A 20,162-nucleotide genomic window follows, 5' to 3' on the forward strand; every position below is an offset into this window, starting at 1 on the left:
TCATCCTCCCTGTCATACCTGCCCTCTTCATGTCCTGCTTTGCTGCAACCGTGTCCTGGTGTCCTCATCTCCAACGTTCTTCATCGAGCCTCCTGCTCTACCTCACTACTTTATTTCCATAGATGGTGCTGACTACTAATAATTGAAACTATGCAACATCCATAAACCAAGAGCGCCACCTACAGACCATTTGACGGTGATTCACGAAGCATCACCAGCACAGAAAACAGCTGATGGTAGCAGGAGTTTCAGTTAACTTTGAGACTACTTCTGATGGCAGATGATTCATGGTGAAAGTGAAGTTGCTGAGAAGGAGGATCTGGTGAGTAATTGCAAAAGGGAAGTGGAATATCACAGATAAAATCGTGTGACAGACACATGGTTGATTTCTCACTAACGGGTCTGACATTTCTCAGTAAGTTCATCTGTTTACGTTCTGGCTTTGAGATTTCTGCACGCTAAAGCACGTCACTAGCTAATAGCTTAGCATGGGAACGATCTCACGACACTGCTCAGTCCAGACTGAGGCACAGGGGGCGCTCTAGTCATCGGTCACAAACAAGACCTTTCAACATTCAGAAGCGATAATCTGCATCTTTTTATTGACTCTTCGGATGAGGACAGAGCTCTACTTCTGAGGCCCAACGTGATAAGTTTCCAAGATGAAATAGAGGAAGTGGCATCACAAGAGTCACAGCCGTATTATAGCAAGGACATTTGAAGAAGATAAACAGCTGCAGATCTTTGTGAGGCAATCTGGTGGTGGAAGACTCTCCGGTGTCACAACAACGTGCAGTGTGATGCAACCACCTAAGCAGATGTGTCAAACCTGGTCACACTAGAGCACAGGTGTGTCCCAAAAAAGGCCGTGTGGGCGCAGGTTTTCGGTCCAACAGACTCCAGAAGCGCACGGTTGAACCTCTGAAGCTACTGTATGTTACGAACGCAACACAATAACATGATGCTGCCTTATTCAAATATTGGATCGAAAACCAATGGTCTTAAAAGGTGAGAATTAAAATCAAAACACAAACCATAACTTTAAAAAAAAATGAAAAAAGAACACATTTAATACTTGATGTAACAAAAGATTTTAACAACAATTCAACTTGTTTCACACTTTGAGGTTACCTCCATGACAATAGTGGTTCATTACAATTCAGTGACTTGAAATTGATTCAGCAGCTTCTAGGGCTAAATTCTAACCTGTGTAAATGTGAAATAATGAAATGTATTTCCTGTCATTTCTTGCAAGTGTAACTTAATTCTGGATACAACAATTAATGTAATTGTTGGTTGAATGTTCATTTATGTTTGCACCTACTGTTTTTTATTCATACTGTAATAGTTCTGCATTGAAAAACAACTACTTCGGTGACTGTTTAACAAAAGTAAAGATACAATCATCAAACTCATCAACGTGAAACATTTATCCATCTTAATTAACCTTCATTAATCTGTGGTTGAACCGGCTAATCTCATTTTAATGAACAAACAACAGAACACTCGTATCTAACAGCAGTAACAGCCTGGACGGTCGGAGAGATTGGTCGTGTTGCCGCAATATATACTTCATCTTGAGAAATCCAGCACACCGCGATCCATTTTGAACATTTCCGTTCTTGCGAAAGGAAAAATGTTTCCGAACAGGGGGGCGCAATGCTGTACTGTTTACCGCTGATGCACATTGATGACGTAATGTCCGCGCAGAGTGGATCTTAACGTGTTTCTCTTTCTAAAAGTGGAGAAAAACGCATTTACACGTCTGTCGTACGGAAGAGTACGAAAGAGGAGAAAATTTGGCAGAATTCTGACTTTAAAGTGGGAATTCTCTGACTTTAATCTCAGAATTCTGAGTTTAAAGTGAGAATTCTGAGATTAAAGTCAGAATTCTGACTTCAATCTTGGAATTCTGACTTTAAAGTCAGAATTCTCACTTTAATCTCAGAATTCTGACTTTAAAGTTAGAATTCTGACTTTAATCTCAGAATTCTCAGTTTAAATTCAGAATTCTGACTTCAATCTCGGAATTCTGACTTTAAAGTGACAATTCTGACTTTTTTTTCTCAGCATTTTGACTTTAAAGTGACTTTGATCTCAGAAGTCAGAATTCTCACTTTAAACTCAGAATTCTGAGAAAAAAAGTGAGAATTCTGACTTTTTTTTTCCTCAAAATTCTGACTTTAATCTCAGAATTCTCACTTTAATCTCAGAAGTCTGACAAGACTTCTACAAGTCAGAATTCTGACTTTATTCTCATGAAGTCCAAATTCTGACTTTAAACTGAGAATTCTGAGAAAAAAAGTCAGAATTCTGAGATTAAAGTCAGAATTCTGAGAAAAAAAGTGAGACAGCCTCAATGATGACTCAGCAGAAAGTGAAAATGCTAAATGCTGAACGTACAGGGACATCCTCCTTTTTCCTGGGACTTTGAGAGCCATGATGTATGAAATGACTGATTTCTCTCTTTCAACTTTGGGCATGTTAAACATGCATTTAAAATGCTTGAAACCTCATACTGCAGCTTATGATAAACATTTTAGAAAAAGCATACATATATTTGAAAAACAAACTTCAATATTAAATTGAAATACATCCTCTTAGTAGCAGAACATTCATGGAATCAAGAACACAAGAAAACAGTTCCTCAACACAACATTACATGTCAACTGGTCACTTAAACAAATGACGGATTCACACACAAAGACTCACAGCCACAAACTATTATGCTCAATCAAGTGCCATTCGTCATTCAAAGTTTTGAAATCAGATTTTCTGAAGCATTTGAAAACAGATGTTGCCTGCAAGTTACTTCACACACAAAGTATTATTTGTGGTTCTGGTACAGTGGTACCTCAGTTTTCGAACGTCCCGGACTTTGAACAAATCATTCGAGTTCGAACAAAAATTTCGAGATTTTTTTGCTTCTGATTTCGAACGAAAATCCAGAACTCGAACGCCCCTGAAAAAAGCGGGAAAAAACATAACGTGCGAGGACCGATCAGCTGACCCACGATACGCTTTGTTATTGTGTATAACGCAGCCTCTGTACGCTGGTTTTTCTTCATATTGAGGTGTAAAACCTTTCCTGTCTCCACACTGGACCGTGGTAGAGTGTCACAGGGTAGGAGCTCGCTCTCCACACCTCCGAGGCTGGAGCGCTCACTCCAGGGTTTGATGTCCTGTTGTGGGCTGGAGCTGGGACAGGGATGAGGCGAGTCTGGGACAGAGCGTTACTTGGTTTATGACTTTGTCACAGCCAAACTGCACAGAAGCACACATTCAGAGCTGGACACGCACCGGGCACCTCTTCACTTCTGGAGAGACGTCACTCACTCGGCAACCCCTCCCACATGCAGCGGCCACACACATAGAGGAACAGCGCACCTGCAGCAGACACTCTACATTCACTCCAACAAAAGACTATTTTAAGGCTTGGAATGCATTATTTCTTTTTCCATTCATTGTAATGGGAAAAATCGATTCAGATTGCGAACAAATCGCTTCTCGAATGGCCGTCTGGAATGGATTGTGGTCGAGAACCGAGGTACCACTGTATTTTAAAATCCTATTGTAAGTGCTTTCTCTCCAACTAGCCAGCCACGTTGCTCAGGAACAGGAAGGCCAGCCACACCCACGGCAGCAGGCCAGGCGACCACCCCGGGCTGCCACCACTCAGCCAGAGCTGGTGCTCCACCACCACCCGCTTGTACCCCTTCTCCTCGGAAACACACTGGTATGTCCCCTCCTGATCCTTGCTCATGCTGGTGATCAGGTGAAGACACTGATGCTCCATCACTGTGCATGGCATCGTGTTATCCCTGTGACTCCAGCTGTAGGTGGCGTGTCGCGACATCATTGGACACTGCAGGAAATACCTGGACTGAGCGGGAAGTGAGGCGTTCCGCTGAACACTGCTGTGCTGCGTGAAGCTTAGGAGGACTGTAAGGAGGAGCACATGAGGGACAGGTGTGTGATGGTTATGGTCACTGAATGTTGTCCTCACAAAACAATTGTCGAGCTTGTCGGTTTTCTGTAAAATCACTTTGATTTCAAAAGACCTCATTGGACACCAGTTTTGTCATTTTTTCAGATAGTCTTGTGTCCCACACTGTCATGATTCTGCTTTTATTTTGGTCCCTTGAGTCCCGTTTTGCTTTCTCCCTCCTTTGTGTGCCAGATCGACTCCTTTGCTCCTACTGGTAATCTGCTCCGTTTGTTCTTCTCTGCCGTCGTACATTTTATCCGTCGTTTGAATTATCTTATGTTCACCTTTCGAAACCCTGGTGCTCTGAGTTTTTGTATTTAGGTTTCCTTTGTTCTCCCTGCTCCGCGTGGCTTCTTGGTTTTCTCTCTGTAATCTCTTACTCGTGCGTTTGTGTTGACAACCTTGATAGTTTACTTTGTTTTATTGCTCATTGTGTGTGTGTTTTCTTGTTACAGACTTGCATTCCTTCTCCTGGTTCTGTGACGCTTTTGGTTTGGACTCATTCCGTTGTGGACTCTTCCTATTTTGGTGACGTTCTGGATTTATTTTCTGTTTTCTTCTCCTGGTTCGTTGACGCCTTTTTGTTATATATTTTTGTATTTTCTTATGAAATAATTGTATTAACTGGCTCCATCCTCCTGTGACTCTTTCACCATTGCACCTGGTTCCGTCCCCTGTCCTGAACCCCAACAATGAGTCTGCCATTGGTGGTTACTTCTGCTTCTGAAGCAGGAAGGAAACGTCAGCCTTTATCTGGTGCACACAACATGATGACACAGATAAGAAAGCGAAAACTAAAAACACAAGGGCTGATATTATATGGAGCACTGAGTAGCAAGGGTCCAAATTTGGGGAACGAAAAATAATGCAATGATCAGGAATGGTGTTCCGCAGGGGTTGATCATTGGACCTTTTCTTTCCACTTCAAGCAAGACCACGTAACCTGCAGAGTTAGGTTGTCTCCTTTTGAATCAGAGCTTTTGATCAGCTTCAAGCCACAAGTCTTTCCAAAGTGAGCAACAAACCATTGAGGGGAACTGGTGACATGTTCCTGTCAGCACAGTCAGGAGGGTAAGCTTGCATGAGTGAGCAAGATTTCAATAACTGGTTTCTAGTCTTCTGTGTGCAACCCAAAGATAAGTGCTGACGTGTTCAGAGCGTGACTGTCTCTTATCGTATGTCTTGGAAATGTGGCACCGACTTCACCTGCCTGAGTACAGTAAACAGACCCTCTCTGCAGGGCTTAGCTGACACCAACAGAAATTCAGATGAAATATTGTCAACAAACCTTTATCAAGTGAAACAGACAAGGTGCAGTGAAAAGGCTGGTCCTGTGACTATGACTATAACAAAGCAACTCCGGAACAAAAGCTATATCAAAAACGTCTTTTCATTTTTGTTGACTAAAACGAGATGTTTTAGTCAACAAAACTAAAACTTCAGATTTGTTGTCTAGAGCTTGACTCTGAAAACGGACCACGTGTACTTTTAGGATAATTGTATTTTTGTGGAAAATGTTCCTGGCAATGAAACACATCTTCATCAGTCTGCAGGTGAAACAGTGTTTGCTTTTCTTTCTGAGGACTAATAATCTGCGTTCCAAGAAAACTGCATAATCTCGCTTGAATTTTTTTTCTTAGTCACACAGGTCTGTATAATTAATTGCTGTTTTTTTTTACTTTGCCATAAATAAATAAATGCACACCCTTCAACATAAATTCATGACTTACAAGAACAATTTTATGGGCTGAAAGGAGTTTTTGTTGACTTAAAGCCACGGCTCATTTTGGCCGAAACAAGAGTAAAATACTCGTAGTCGACTCAAACTGGACAAGACTTAAAGATTTAAGCCAAACAAAACTAAATACACGATACCATCATGCACAGACTACACCAGTGTGTGGTGCATGAGTTCCACTTTACAAACCGGTTCCCAAGTTTCGAGTGCTTTGGAATTGTAAACAATGTTTCATTTCCTCTAGCCAGTTCCTCTGATGTTCCACCTCTGTGTTGTCGTGCGAGAGCTTGTCAGGTGTGACACACGAGATCAGCCAATTCCTGTAATTGGTCCAATGGGGTTCATGACTGTTGTGAGCGCGGCCACACGAGGATAGGTGTAACTCGGCAGGGGGACGGGGATAGGTCCAGGTGCAGGTGGCTGAGTTGCTCTGGCAACCAGTCTCTGCAGTTTACCAGCACTATTCGTCCACTCATATCAAGAACACTCACCCAACTCACTACTATTATACTTAAGGCTCATCAGGATCATTTACGCTCCCTTGTACCTGTCCATTTCAAACAACGCTACCATCACTGATCACATGCGTTCTTCACGTTGGTTTTGCTGTTCACCAGTATATCCACCAGGGGGAGCAGCCCGGAGTCAAAAGTTCATGACAACAACAAACTCCAAATAAACTTGGCGACTGTGGAAGAAGCATTAATAACGTGCCGCTTGCACAAAAGACAAAATGGAGGCAGCATTGTAGGATGCAGTTAAATACATCGCGACTGGAAGACAGAGAGTTTCCTCCGTTGTTACGTCTTCTTCGTGTTTTATTCGAGCTATGTATCTGGTAAGTAATAGCAACACTGCCCCCCCCACAGTTTCCAGTGGTACTGCTCCATTTGGCCTGTATCCGTGAGCTTTGTGGAAACATGCAGAAATACGGACGTAATGAATACAGAGCATGGACGGAAGGCTCCATCCGGATCCGGACCAACTTTGAGCATAAATGGTCCTTTAATCCAAATAATGCAGTCTCCTATAATCACAGTCCAACAACAGTAGAAGGTGTGACTGCTGTCTGGGACTTCTTATTCTATACAAACTGAAATACTATCCCGAAATTAATTTTATGAAGAAATGCGGGGGAAAGAAAGTTGTGATGGACTGAAATAAACAACGAAACAGAGTTTCGATGTGATGTAATATTGGAGAAAGATTTCGAAAAATATCTTCAGATACAAATATTCTAAGATGAGCAGACACTATGTCAACTTTGAAAGGTATCTATTAACTTGTTAATAGATTCTAAAAAAAAACAAACTTTCTTCTGGTAGTTCCAGTTTTTGTGTTCAGTGTTGTTGGTTTCCTCAGTATAAAATATCAAACAAACCAGAGAAACCAAACAAACCAGATGACACCAAACTAGTTTAGTGCAATTCTCAGAAAGAAACGATGGGAATTTTTTTTTAGATCAAACTCATGATCTACTTCCTTCAGATTAATGATGTTAAAAATACCCTGGGTGCGAAAGGTGTCTGATAGTGAAGCTGAAGCAGAAATGATAAGGAGTGTGAGGCCGGTTTGGATGGTAGACAAAAAAGACATGAATGAATGAAAACAGAATTTCACCATGTACCTGCTTTGGCCCCACAAACGCTGTAATTCCCAGATGTCACTTCCTGCGTGGTATTCCTGCCAATGGAGGAAGGAGTTTCGGTCAAAACGTTCTATTGAGTCAGCATAAAAGATGACATAATATAGCGGCGTATCGTGTCACAGTTCCGGTCTAAGGTTCTCATTTCAGTCCAGCTGGTCCAAGTTATGAGGAGATATCGAAAGGTTTCGTGCCTTAAACAGAACATATTTGTGTTTATACTGCTTTATTTTTAAAACTAGTCCACTTCCAACCGCACTTTGTTTGCCAGTCAGTCATTCCCTCCGGGGGTGGGTTGGGGTTGGGGGTGTTGGTGGTGGTCACTTGTTACATTTACAAAATAAATTCAGGTCACATCACTTGTTTTGATCTGCTGACTCAGCAGAGGGACATTTGTGGACAAGACCTTTGTTGTTCGCCCACCACAGTGAAGCTATTGTCGTCGTCTCATTCTTGTACTACTCTCTACCCACCTACCAGCCAAACACAGACGTAAACAATGTGAGCAATGAAACACACTGTGTCGACTGCAACTTGTAGAAGAGTAAATATCATATTGAAGAAGACTGACTGAGAGGCCTCACATCACCATTACACAGGAAAACCACACGGCCACAGACGGTGCAGGCATGCATCTACTTCATTGAAACGATCTCGTACTACGAACCTGCAGAGTCAACTGCATGACTCCCAGCAGGACGTAATGGAGCTCATGCGCTGCTCGTCCTTACCCGCCCTTCGTTTCATCAAGATGTTTGTTCTCTTGGCAAGACATTGTGTCAGTGTCTGCGGGCGCCAGCTTTTGTGGCTCGTGATCAGACTGGTAATGAATGTTGAGTCAGGGTGTGTGTGTGTGTGTTTGATAAGATTAATGTCTGTTATGACTTTACACAGCACATGTGAGGTCTCCAAAGTTAGTCCTTTAGAATTGGAATAACCATAATAACAATACAAGAGAGAAGTCCACACTGTTCTTACTGAGTCTCTGAAGTGCAGTGTTTTCCATCCCAGCCACACTGGGGGTCTCTGGCGAGAACACATTGCTCACACGTGTCTCCATACAGTCGACAGGTGGCCTCGTCCATCACCGCCAGCTGCCCTCTGGCGCCCACGTACAGTCTCCTCTGCACACAGTCTGAGTCAAAATCCATTCATCCCACTGGCATGGATGGGTGCCATTCAGGACAGCTGGAGGTGCATTACTCACAGAGGTGGGGTGAGGCGTGATGCTGATGATGTCTGCCCCGTGGGTAAAAGGTCTGTACTCTGCGATGACGAAGCCCTGACTCTCCAGCGGGACGACCTTGTGGAGGCCTCCGTTATCTGTTTAAATACACACAAAAAAAAACTTCCAACCTGCAATAGCTAAAGAGATGCTGAAGCCCTGATGTAAAAGCTGCATCACCAGATGAACCCAGTGGTGGAATAACCTTGTAGTATTTATAGCTTCGTCCCGGAACTTTGACGGGAAGCGCTTCCATTAGATGGTTCTATTACTGAGCAGCATGCTGAGTAAACTAAGGTTTGCCGGAATCCTAAATCAACAAACACACACACGTTTGTATCTGGATGTGGGGACCTCACATTGACATAACCCTTTCCTCAGCCTCTCACTCTAAACCTACTCCTCCAAAACAAATGGCTAGACTTAACCAGGACCCAGTTATTTTGATGCCTTCACCTAAAAAAGAACCAGCCAAGAATGGTGTTTTGTCAATTCATTTCCTGATTCTGCATTCTTAAATTACTAGGGATTAAATGATATCATCATTGTTTTCCAGCTCAACAATGTATCGTCATGAAAACAGCATTGATCTTGACTGAAATAGCAGTTACCCGAATGTAACTTCATGTCTATGAATACGTGTGAAGTCACACTCTGAGGCTCCGTCTTGGTGTAAACTAATAGTGAAACTTTTGGAAGGAAGAGGAAGAAGTGACATCATCAGAGGAGTGAGATCTTTGCTTTAGGTTATCCGGCATTTTAGAGGTGTTGCCAGAGCCACAAGCGGCAAATGCACCATTTCCTCCAACGACTTCGCCTTTAAATGGAATGACAGCTGAAGACACCTTATCTAGGGGGTTCGATTTCCCTTCACCAGATCAAGGAGTAACACATCACACTCATCACACTCACGACTGTCACCATCTAGTGCCAACTGTCACACTCACGCAGTGTCAGGAACAGAACTGGATCTTTTGTTCTGGCATCAACGTAGATGCTGGTATAGTTGTGGTGATTGGTGAAGACTGGACCAGAATTCTTCACCGGCATGACCCAGCTCTCCATCTCGATGGTTTGGGCGATCAGACTCAGCTGTTGGGACGATAGGGCTGTGCTGTCCCGGACACACTGAAAAGCAGAAGTAGTCACTCCACCAGACATGAAGCAAAATAAAGGTCACAGCTTGAGATTTTAACACGTTACTATGGGAGTTACTCAACACCCCTGCGAGCATATCTATCGCATATTTATTTTACCTGAGGAGAATAAGGCATTTGTTCAGTGTACACAGCAACAGCACGTGAGAGAAAAGCAGGCATAATGGTGCACAGTAGTGAACACACCCACAGCCACCCATGAAGTGGAAAAGACAAGGCAAACAAGCCAGTCATTGCTCGAAACAGCCACTGGTTTATGGTGGGTGAATGCCAAAATACACACACACACACCTATAATCTGGATAAAACTATAATTGCTGACACGTCCTTTTGTATAAAACCCTGCTGTTGACTACAAGAGTCTGTGGACTAGCGAGTTCAGTATTTCAATTGAAATTAAATTAAAAATATATATTAAGATAACTTTGCTAAATAGAGACACACATGACTAAATAAACATAGATTTATTATGCTATGATGCTACGTAAACAAAGAGGAGACTATATTCCTGCTATATATATTTATGATCTCGTGTAAACATGAAACGCATTTAAGGGAAAGTTCAATTTAAAGAGCAAAGAACATAAATTAATATCATGTATCATGAATGTATTTATTTGACAGTAGGTTCTGCTACAAAGAAGACAGGGTTCTTGCCAGTATTTTTTCTCAGAGCAAGGGGTCTCTTCCGGGCGGCAACATAACATAATGTGAAAAAGAATTTTCAATGTTGCCCAAAGTTAAAAGGAAGTCTGAACCCTCCTGTGGCAAGGGAAACATTAGAGGGCAGCGGATCTGAAAACCTCTGCACCAGCTTCCTTATCAGAGGTCCACAGGTGCCACTTCTTTACACTGTTGTCGGTGAAGGTCCCCCAGGTCAGCAACACACTGCATTAGTTCTACAATGCATCACCTTCAGTCACATTCTGGGAAATGCTTTGGGAAAGGGGGTGGCGTCGACGTCTACATAGAGAATGTCCCTAGGAAGGAGAGGGAAGGGGAAAGCATGGTCCAGCCCTTAATTGAACACACACCTCTCTGAGTCGATTCTTCAGGCCGTCCTGGTTGGCAGCTCTGAACTTAGACACTTTGAAGAGTTTGTCGATATCGCTCACAGAGTAGACGCACACAGCACTCACGCTCCTGCAAACACAAAAGTCAGCCACTTCTTCATGTGACAGCACCAGCTCACCAAAGGCTGTGCCAGGTTTGTTAGAAAGTGCAGAGAAGAGGGGATGCCACATGCCATTAACACCTATTTTCAAACCAAAATATCCAAAACACTATTCGAGGTGGAGATGACCTTTGACATATCCAACAATGGCGATGAGTCAAATTACACAAAAGGAAGGTTTGTCATACAATTTCGAAACACTACCTCCTTTTCTGACTCAACAGCTCTTTCAAAGGTGCATCTTACCACTCATTTTTGAAGAGGGCGTATATCTTGGTGTCCTGCCAGAGCTCAGCATGAATGGTTGCTATGTCCACAAGTTCAAAGAAGGTCCAGCGTCTCTGTTTGTCGCCGCAGAAGAGCCTGGCACTCAGTTGTGACGTCCAGATGAACTGCAGCTCGTTCTTTCTACCGCCCTTATCAGCCTTGAGATAAAGGAGACATCTGGTTACACCAACGTATTGCTCTAGATGACTCACAGGGGAATAGCAACGGACCTCACTAGTCAGTTTACTGTGGGCAGGTTTCCGATTCCCTGACCTACCTGTGCTGGCTGGGCTGTGTGTGCCATTAAATCTCCGCTATCAATCATCAGCACAGGGTCACGTCGGAGCTTACCAAGCAAACTTGGGTCACAAAGGGGGTCCACATTTTACTGGTCGCGTCCGTAACGGCGTCTTTCTCGTTGTAGAAGGCGTAGATTTTGTCCTGCAGTGGGTCTCCCTTGCGCCGGCTCAACATCATTCCCTTGTAATGCTGCTCTGTAGGTGACAATCATTCATTATGAAGCGCGACATCCGAAAAAGACAGAAAGAGACAGAAAGAGCTTGACAAAAATGATAATGGTGGCCAAATGAGCTACTGAGGGGGTAGAAGCTAAGATCATGAGTGGCAATTCAATTGACCAATATGGATCAAGCACCACTGACGGGAACAGACAGCTGACACACATTGTTTCATGACAGAAAAAGGAACAGAAGTTGAAAAAGTTGAAGTAGCAAGGTTCTATCTATCAACCCATTGCCACACCAAAGGTGTCAAAACAGTGACCAGGGCAGCCTTCTGCATTACATGTTTCAACAGAGTCAAAGGCTTCTGCTTGACGTCCCAAACCCCTTGTTTGGAACACAAGGAAGGGCTGACGCTCAGGAGCTTTTGTCACCACATTGTTGTTGGTGTCACTTGGTAAATATTGCATTGCATGTGACTCTCAAATGTGACTGGCGGAGCCGCCCTTCCCTGACCTTTTTATATCAAGTGACGCAATGAAGTGTACACAGTGTAAAGAGAGACATCCCAACCCAAGCCCCAACCTCCATGATGCACAGCCCATGGCGTCAGGATATGCCGCAAAAGGCACACATGTGGGTCAAGTGAAACTTTCTATAGCAGTTCTGTGCTTGGACTCCAGCGCTGCCTAAGTTTGGTGTTGGATGAACACACCGACACCAATTGAAAACCAGAGTGGGGACTTTCGGCCTGATGTAAATGCTCCGCTGGAAACAGGGCCAGCCTTGAAGAGTTTGAGCATGTGGCCTAGCCAGTGATCCTAAAACAACATTCAGAACTAACTTATCTATGCCACTGATGTAAGGTCAACATGGAGGTGGGATTACGGAGAGCGAACTGTGGCATGTTTGGGTCGACAAGGTCACATTTTCAGCGTGTTTCAAGCAACATGTTTCAGGCAAACTTTATTGCATCAAATGCTCCAGAGGAAAAATCGGAACTGACAGACAACCACAGTAATAAAATGGCTACAATTCTGCCTCGCCCATCCGCCATACTGCCTTTCCACAAGCCTTAGACCCGCCTCCTAGCAGAGTGACTGCCACCTGAGAGGCTGGGGGAAGTCTTCTTTGGGTGCAAGTCACTTTTAACATGAATGAACCTCAACGTCCCACTTGCATCACAACAACAATGGCCGACTTAGCAACGGTACACAAGCTCCACCTCTATATTCTGCATCACATCACAGTGAAGAAGACCTTCCTGGTGTGGTTTTAGATGACCTTTATTTATGGCCTTCATCAGTCCCACAGTGTCACTTACCCTTGTCATGGTTATCTGGTCCAACTTTATAATTTCCAAACTTATGGATCCCGACAAACTCTTGATACCCAGAGTACGTTGTGAAGAGAGTATCACCATCTGGGGACTCTGAAAATCACAAAACCTTTTTTATGCAAAATATAAAATGTGAGGCAGGAAATTAAAGCAAACATTAGCGATGGGCCGATGAAACAGTATTGCAGAGTTGATGACACAGTGTCCGAATTTTCAGATGCCACTAGATGGCGCTCTTGATTTAGAAATGATGTTGAATTGGTTCAACACATTTGACAGCAGCCAGTGCCATCTGGTGGCCTCAGAAAATCAGGACACTGTTTCATGAAGCCTCATCGACCCTTCACTAGTAAATCCATGAATGAGAGCTCACCGACAAGGATTGAATGCGTGTCCTCTTTCATGACCATATCTCTGATGTTTTGATTGATGTTCCTCACCCCCTCTGCGCTTCTGCACCACAGCTGCTCCTCTGATAAGGTCTTAACGACACATTGCCAACAGTCTCATACAATACTGTGAGTGCTGATGTCAGCGTCACATCATGATACCAGCCTAGTTCCATTGTTGCTAACTGACGCACCAATGGCTGTGAATGTTCAGCAATATCCACCTTGACCTCCAGCTTCTCTGGACTAAATGGTTGTGCTTTCTGAGGTTTCAAACACCTGACACAGGCCCTGCTCTGGTCCGCCATGTCACATTACGTTGCCTTCTTTGCTCTCTCTCACACACAGGTCAATGTGTGAACTCACCATTTCACAGCACATGGTTTCTTTACTTTTGGAACCACAGACAACTACTTCTGCAGCCTCTTGCCTTTGATGGACCACAGCAATGTTGTAGCACGGCTGAGTGAAATGGAATCCAATGAAATATTAATTATGATTCCGACATAACCAGATATTCATCTGATGTACTTACGCCTTCACAGCCTTCCCACGTCACAGTTTTTTCAACCATCTGTACAGAAAGGAGGAAACTCTGCTTCAACATCTCCTCTGTGATTGTACCAAGAAAGGCTCTATTACCTTTGGATGTGTCTTAAAGTTATGTGTTGTCACAGTCGTTCGGCCAAAGACCGTGACAATATCGGGGTCTGTTTGTGGGAGGACACGCACTAAGGGCCCTGGAAAAGTTGATGTTTGCATTGACGCCTCTGTGAATACAAAAACAAACGTTGGTATATTCACCACAGTGTTTCCCCTAGGTTTTGTGGTTTGTTTTTTGTCGTAATAGTTTAATGTTTAAAACAGTGATGGGAATTTAACGATGTGTATAATTCACATGGAATGGAAAACGTGAAATGACATTCAAGTCTTTTGATTTTCTACTAACTGCATGACTGAATAATATATTATATTCAAAATATAAGTCTACAACCATCACATAGTAGTAAACGGACACTGCTCCATGTTGATATTGATCAATGTCACATTACACAGTTGGACAGCAAAGGACTCGAAGCAACGAATGGACCTCATGAATCCGGCTATTGTGAGACTTACATTTTATTTTGTCCACTTGAGGCCACCATAGCGTTATTGTTCCTATTCTTCCTCATTTTCTTCTCTTGACCCGCGAGTCGTTTCTGACCGTCTCGCTCGTTTCTCTCAGGGCGCTTTCACACTGCAGTGTTCTGTCTCGGGAGCCCGAATCCCTCCCGTTGAGATTCTTCACAACTGTCCCTTGCTCTGCGTTTTCACTTCTAACTTCACCCACACGAATAAATACTGGAAGAGGCTTTTGTTCATGTGAATGCGTCATCAGCGATGCGACGGCACAGTTCATGATCAAAACCGACACAGTCTCCCATGCACACGCCCGTATCGCGTTGATACGAGACCGTGCAGAGCGCGACACACACGAAGATGAAGATGAATCCGTGCAGGTAGTGAAGAGAAAAATGTCACGCTGACGTGTGAATGGGAAATAACGGCAAAGGGTTTCGAGCTGATTTAACTAAAGAACAAGTTAAAGGGCTATTCAACAGGACTGGTAGCGTTGCGCAATGTTTAAAATAAAATGAATGCGATCCTCCTGAGGATGGACTGATGTTAAAAATCTGTATCTTCAGACAGTGTTTTAGATTCTCATCAATCCATAGCGCTAATTGTATTGCTTACATACTTCATTTATCACTCATTCTCATTTTGAATTTGCTTGGTTGAAAAAAATGAGCTTTTGAGTCACTTTGAGTGTAGACAGTCAGTCGTGTGTGGTGTGCATTGATGTGTGAAAGTGTGGGGTTTCCCAGAATTGGGAGGAAGAAGCCATTTACAATTCAAATGATTCAAAAATAATGTAGCGCGGTACTTCACCAAAAGAGTCAACCAAATCAATTTGATGTTTTGTGTGTTTGTCCCAAAGAAAATCCTACCGCAAACTCTGACTTGTTCTCGTCGGGCAGCACCAATAGGGCTGCGATGACTAGTGGGAACGGTCAACAGTAATCAACTATTAAATTAGTTTCCAGCGTGTCTTCAATTTGTGACGTCATTGGCCTGCTTTCCGCGCAAGTTAGCCCCGTCTGGAGAAATGACTGAGAAGCCTCGTGACCCAAGACGTCGGTAGAGTGTGAACATTTCACAACAGACACACGTAAGTGTGTGTCTTCCTAACCTCATTTGGAGAGTTTCAGAACAATGTCCAACACTTTTCCAACGCTCATTCAACGCAAAATATACATGCAATTTTTGTTTGTTCTTTATTGAAATCACTAGCTAGAGCACTACACTCAGATGTGTTGACGTGTTCCTCAGCCTTTGCTCCTCATGTGCTTGGTCGACTCAAGATAGCCTTCAGTTGTGATTGTACTCTTTAACATGAAGAGCAGCAGCATCAGCAGCATCTCCGTCGTTGGTTTGAGGAAGCCATGGCAGAGATATTCCACCACTGAGGAATATCTCAGTGGACATGGTTGGAAGCCAAAACCGACACCAGGAGGATCAACACCAAGGTTATCCAGGTGAATCTGGGCTCAGAATTAAAGCCACCACTGCCACTATTGCGAGCGGTGGATGTGTGGCACAGGCTAACAGAGCGCATCACTCTTATTTGATGGACGTGCTCCTCGCTACACAGACTACTGTTACGTCTTTCTTGTTTGTGAGAGCACTGCATCGCCACTTATAGGCCCCAGCCAACCACCACCTGGACTGACTTTGGATGTAAAATAATAACAATGTTCTTTATCATTCCTGACACCCACGCTTGGCTTGAGAGCTGTTCCTCATTTTCAAACGAAAAATTATTATTTTATGACACAACCAGGGAACAACTGCCATGATTGTTCTCTGTTTACTTGGTGAGGTCGTGCCAGGTCGCGGAAGATAGGACGACAATGGACCTAGGGCTGCGACAAACAAGTATTTTCATGGTCGACTGGCATATTCAACATGTATGAGTTGAGCCACCACTTGTGAGGTGTTGTAAATAGTAATTTAAAAAAAAGGGAAAAAATCTAAAAGTTTAACATCTTAAATGTTGTTTTGAAACGCCATATTTCAATTTGAATTCTGCTCAATATGTCATCTATCCTCTCGCAGGCTTTGCTGTGGGCAAGGTTTGAGTTTGACATGGTGGTGTTCCAGGGCAGCACTCCCGAACGTTGATAATAATAATATGAATGCATAGAACTGCAACAACATAGGTTAAAGCAACTGATGAAAGACATCTACACTAGTACTACATGACAAGGACCAATTGAACACAGGATTTGTCAAAACGTCCCATGAGTGAAGCATTATTCGGATCATCCAGGCCAAAATTTGTCAGAATGAGGAACCTCATGACGAAGATACCCATCATGATTTAACTTCACTTCAGCTTTCAGCTTCAGCTGTATTTAACTCCTGACTTTCATGCTACTTTGGCATGCGGTTGGCACAAACAAGTCGCAGCAAATGTGTGGGCAATGTGGCGAAAATATATCACGGTTTAGTTTAAATAACCGTTCCAATTTTATCACAATCTCACACGTGCTTTTGAGACTAACTTGCAAGTGGTCTCTGCTCAGTGTTAGTCCTAAAGGAGAAAGAAAATCTCACAATTTTCACAATTCTGGCTTCACATTTTGGAGCGCGTTTGTTCGATTCTGCATTAAGTTTTCTTTGCTTTGCTTTTTTAGCCGTTAGCTCTGTTAGCTATGTCAGCTCTGCGGCGCAGACAGTCTGGCGTCGCGGGACCAACAAGGAACGCTCCATCATTCTGTCGTGAAGGTGTGGTGTCAAGCTAGAAGCAAAAAAACAACTCTAAGTTGCCAATTTGACCAGCTTCTTTGCTTTAAGTGTGTGTGGCGAGAGGAGCACCATCCGTAGTCGCAGCTGACTGATGGACAAGTCAACGCATCCAGCATAGATCTGCAGTGTATAGAAAGAATGTAATCCATGGCATCTCCTCATGTCGGTAGATCGTCAAGCATGTTCTAGTTGTTTATGATATAATGGAATCATACCGCTCACCTCCATCACCTGACACTGTCTCACACCGGTTGAAAAATACTGAACTAAATGGCATGAATGGTGGTTTTATTGATACAATACAATACATCAGTGGCTGGATATTGGGAGGGAAGTGTGCCTAGCATCCTGAGCCAATTCGGTGGCCCTGTCCCCGGGAATTACTTCCAAAGCCATAAGAAAGATCCCACTTCCGATAAGTCCTTGTTCAACTTCGAATCACATAAGAAATAGTCCCGTTGATTCTTAGAACCAGGGTTACATCCTGTAACTTCACGATTATCAGTAAGGAAGGTCAAATGGCTTCAAGAAACAAGTGTTTTTAAACCACTTCAAAAACAGAAAATACACGAGTCAGTGAATAAAAACACACATAGAGTCATTTAACAATTACAATACTTGAAAGCTGTTTTATATAATTTTCCTTTCCTTCTTTTTACTAAACATCTGTGCACTATCAAGGTTTTAAATATCAATTCACACAGAAGTAACACTGACGAATAAATATAATGGATTGTTAAATTAGGTGAATTTTAGGTGATACGTCTGATCGCTGTCATTGCAGACTTTGGCGAATACGTGGTACAGGAACGGACGAATTGACATATTCAGTTTACGTTGACGGTGAGGAAACTGTTGCCAGAGACAGCGTTTCTTTTTTTTTTTAAATATAAAATGAAGCGAGTTCGCATTAGTTCACCAGCATCAGGCGACTGAACAAGGTCCTACCTTCTTTGGAGAAAGTCATCCTGGCTGCATGTCGGGAACACGCGACTGCTGAATAACAGAAGGACAACAACATCACGCAAAAGTTGGAACGTAACCGAGTCATTTCAGCGGTTTGCACTGCACTTCTCTGATGAGGCAGATGTTGCGGTGGAACAAAACCCGAGAGGACGCATACGAGGGGTGGGGCGGAGCACAATTTTTTTTGTACAACATCATCAGACTGATAAGAGATTTGTTAAGTATTATTATTTACATATGTCTTACCTTTCAAAAACAAGTTAATTGAAAAGAAATTATTGTTCCTCTTCAACAAGGTTGTATTTTTTTATGTATAAATAAGGTATTTATTTTGTAGTTAGTTAGCCACCATAAATGTTGAGCTACAACAATAATCGGTCAAACATTAAATTATCGAGCCTCTTTCTCAGCATAGTCTTGGGAATATCATCGAAAAGTGATGGGTAGATGAGTGGTAATGGAACAGATGACCACAAGATGGCGCTCTTTGTACAGAAATGACGTGATGTTTCATTGAATTAGTTGTTCAAGGCCAACACACACACACACACACTATATATATATATATATATATATATATATATATATATATATATATATATATATATATATATATATATAAGTGCTGTCATTTTAACGCATTAATTCCATTAATTAATTACACCGCAAATTAACGCGTTAAAAAATTTAACGCAATTAGTCATGAGTATCAACAGTTCTTCATTTTGCCTCATTTAGAGGCATCTTATACTGCTGTTATTCATTGTTGATTTGCTATATTGACCATAAGTGCCTATTTAAGACAGCCTTTATTTTATTATCTATTATTTATCACAATTTTATTTATTCAACTGAATCGCTGTATTTATATTACATTTTTGTAAACAGCCTTATTTTATTTATTTCACTGTATTGCTGTTTGTTTTACATTTTTGAAGACAGCTTTATTTTATTTATTTTACACCATTGCTGTATTTGTTTTACATCCTTGAATAATGCACCTGGCCTAACTGGTTTGTGGATGTGCTTGACCTTTACTTTTGGATTTCATTCATGGAGCACAGTTCACCAATAAAAAATTGGATTTCAAATCTTCTCTTCTTACTGTATTCAATTGACTAGTCATGCACTACAATTTTTTAAATATTCTAGAACTCAAATTATTTATCAGGAGACCTTTAGCAGAGATGACATGAAAATGTGATTAATTCGATTAATTAATTACAAAATTCTGTAATTAATTCGATTTTTTTTTTAATCGACTGACAGCACTTTTATAAGAATTTCAAGTACATTCAGAGCAGTGGAAACCCTGCCCATTGTGTAGCGAAAAACCTCCCTGAACAAAAGCAAACAGATGCTTTTGTTTGCCTTTGTTCAGGGAGTCCTCATGTTTGTGGTTGTTGTTATCATTCTAGCTGCGACGTGTCTTGTGCATCAGTGTGATCAGTGGACCAGGAACTCCTGCACTTACAAAGGCTCCCTGTTGTCTGGAGAGCAAACTGTTAATTAAATGAAATTAAATGAAATGAAATGAAATTAAATTATTTAATATTAATTAATATTAATTAATATTTTGTTGTAATTAAGTAATCGCAATAAAGTTCTAATTAATTCAATAGATGGATAGATAGATAGATAGATAGATAGATAGATAGATAGATAGATAGATAGATAGATAGATAGATAGATAGACAGATAGATAGAGATAGATGGAGCACTTCCTTAAGTGTCCACTAGCCGGCGATCATGCTGTATCAACAAGTGGAGGAGACCGTCTGCTTGTCTGACACATGAGACCTGCACCTGCTGTGTGCTCGAGATGTTCTGTATATTGACGACTTTGCATAAAGTTTTAAAGCTTATTTTGATTTAAAATATTGTAACACAATATCACTTGTTTTTAAAGGTGATAAATGAAGTGAAAGTGAAAATATCTACTTGAACAGAGGGCGGCACAG

At 42.2% G+C, this 20,162-nt stretch overlaps 1 protein-coding gene across 1 annotated transcript; it reads right to left on the reverse strand.

The window, feature by feature from the left end:
* Positions 1-631: 631 nt before the first annotated feature.
* LOC128759596 (semaphorin-7A-like) lies at positions 632-18,319 on the reverse strand. Its single transcript, XM_053866671.1, has 14 exons — positions 18,184-18,319; positions 14,026-14,153; positions 13,919-13,957; positions 13,750-13,845; positions 13,368-13,476; positions 12,980-13,087; positions 11,546-11,688; positions 11,174-11,352; positions 10,788-10,896; positions 9,544-9,724; positions 8,579-8,694; positions 8,350-8,495; positions 7,354-7,409; positions 632-3,942 (listed from the first exon to the last, which is right to left on the reverse strand). The coding sequence occupies exons 1-14, from the start codon at positions 18,284-18,286 to the stop codon at positions 3,593-3,595; spliced, it is 1,863 nt and encodes a 620-aa protein (XP_053722646.1). The 5' UTR covers positions 18,287-18,319; the 3' UTR covers positions 632-3,592.
* Between the last annotated feature and the right edge of the window lie 1,843 nt (positions 18,320-20,162).

This window comes from Synchiropus splendidus, chromosome 5 (assembly GCF_027744825.2).
Source record: "Synchiropus splendidus isolate RoL2022-P1 chromosome 5, RoL_Sspl_1.0, whole genome shotgun sequence".
Taxonomy (NCBI): domain Eukaryota; kingdom Metazoa; phylum Chordata; class Actinopteri; order Syngnathiformes; family Callionymidae; genus Synchiropus; species Synchiropus splendidus.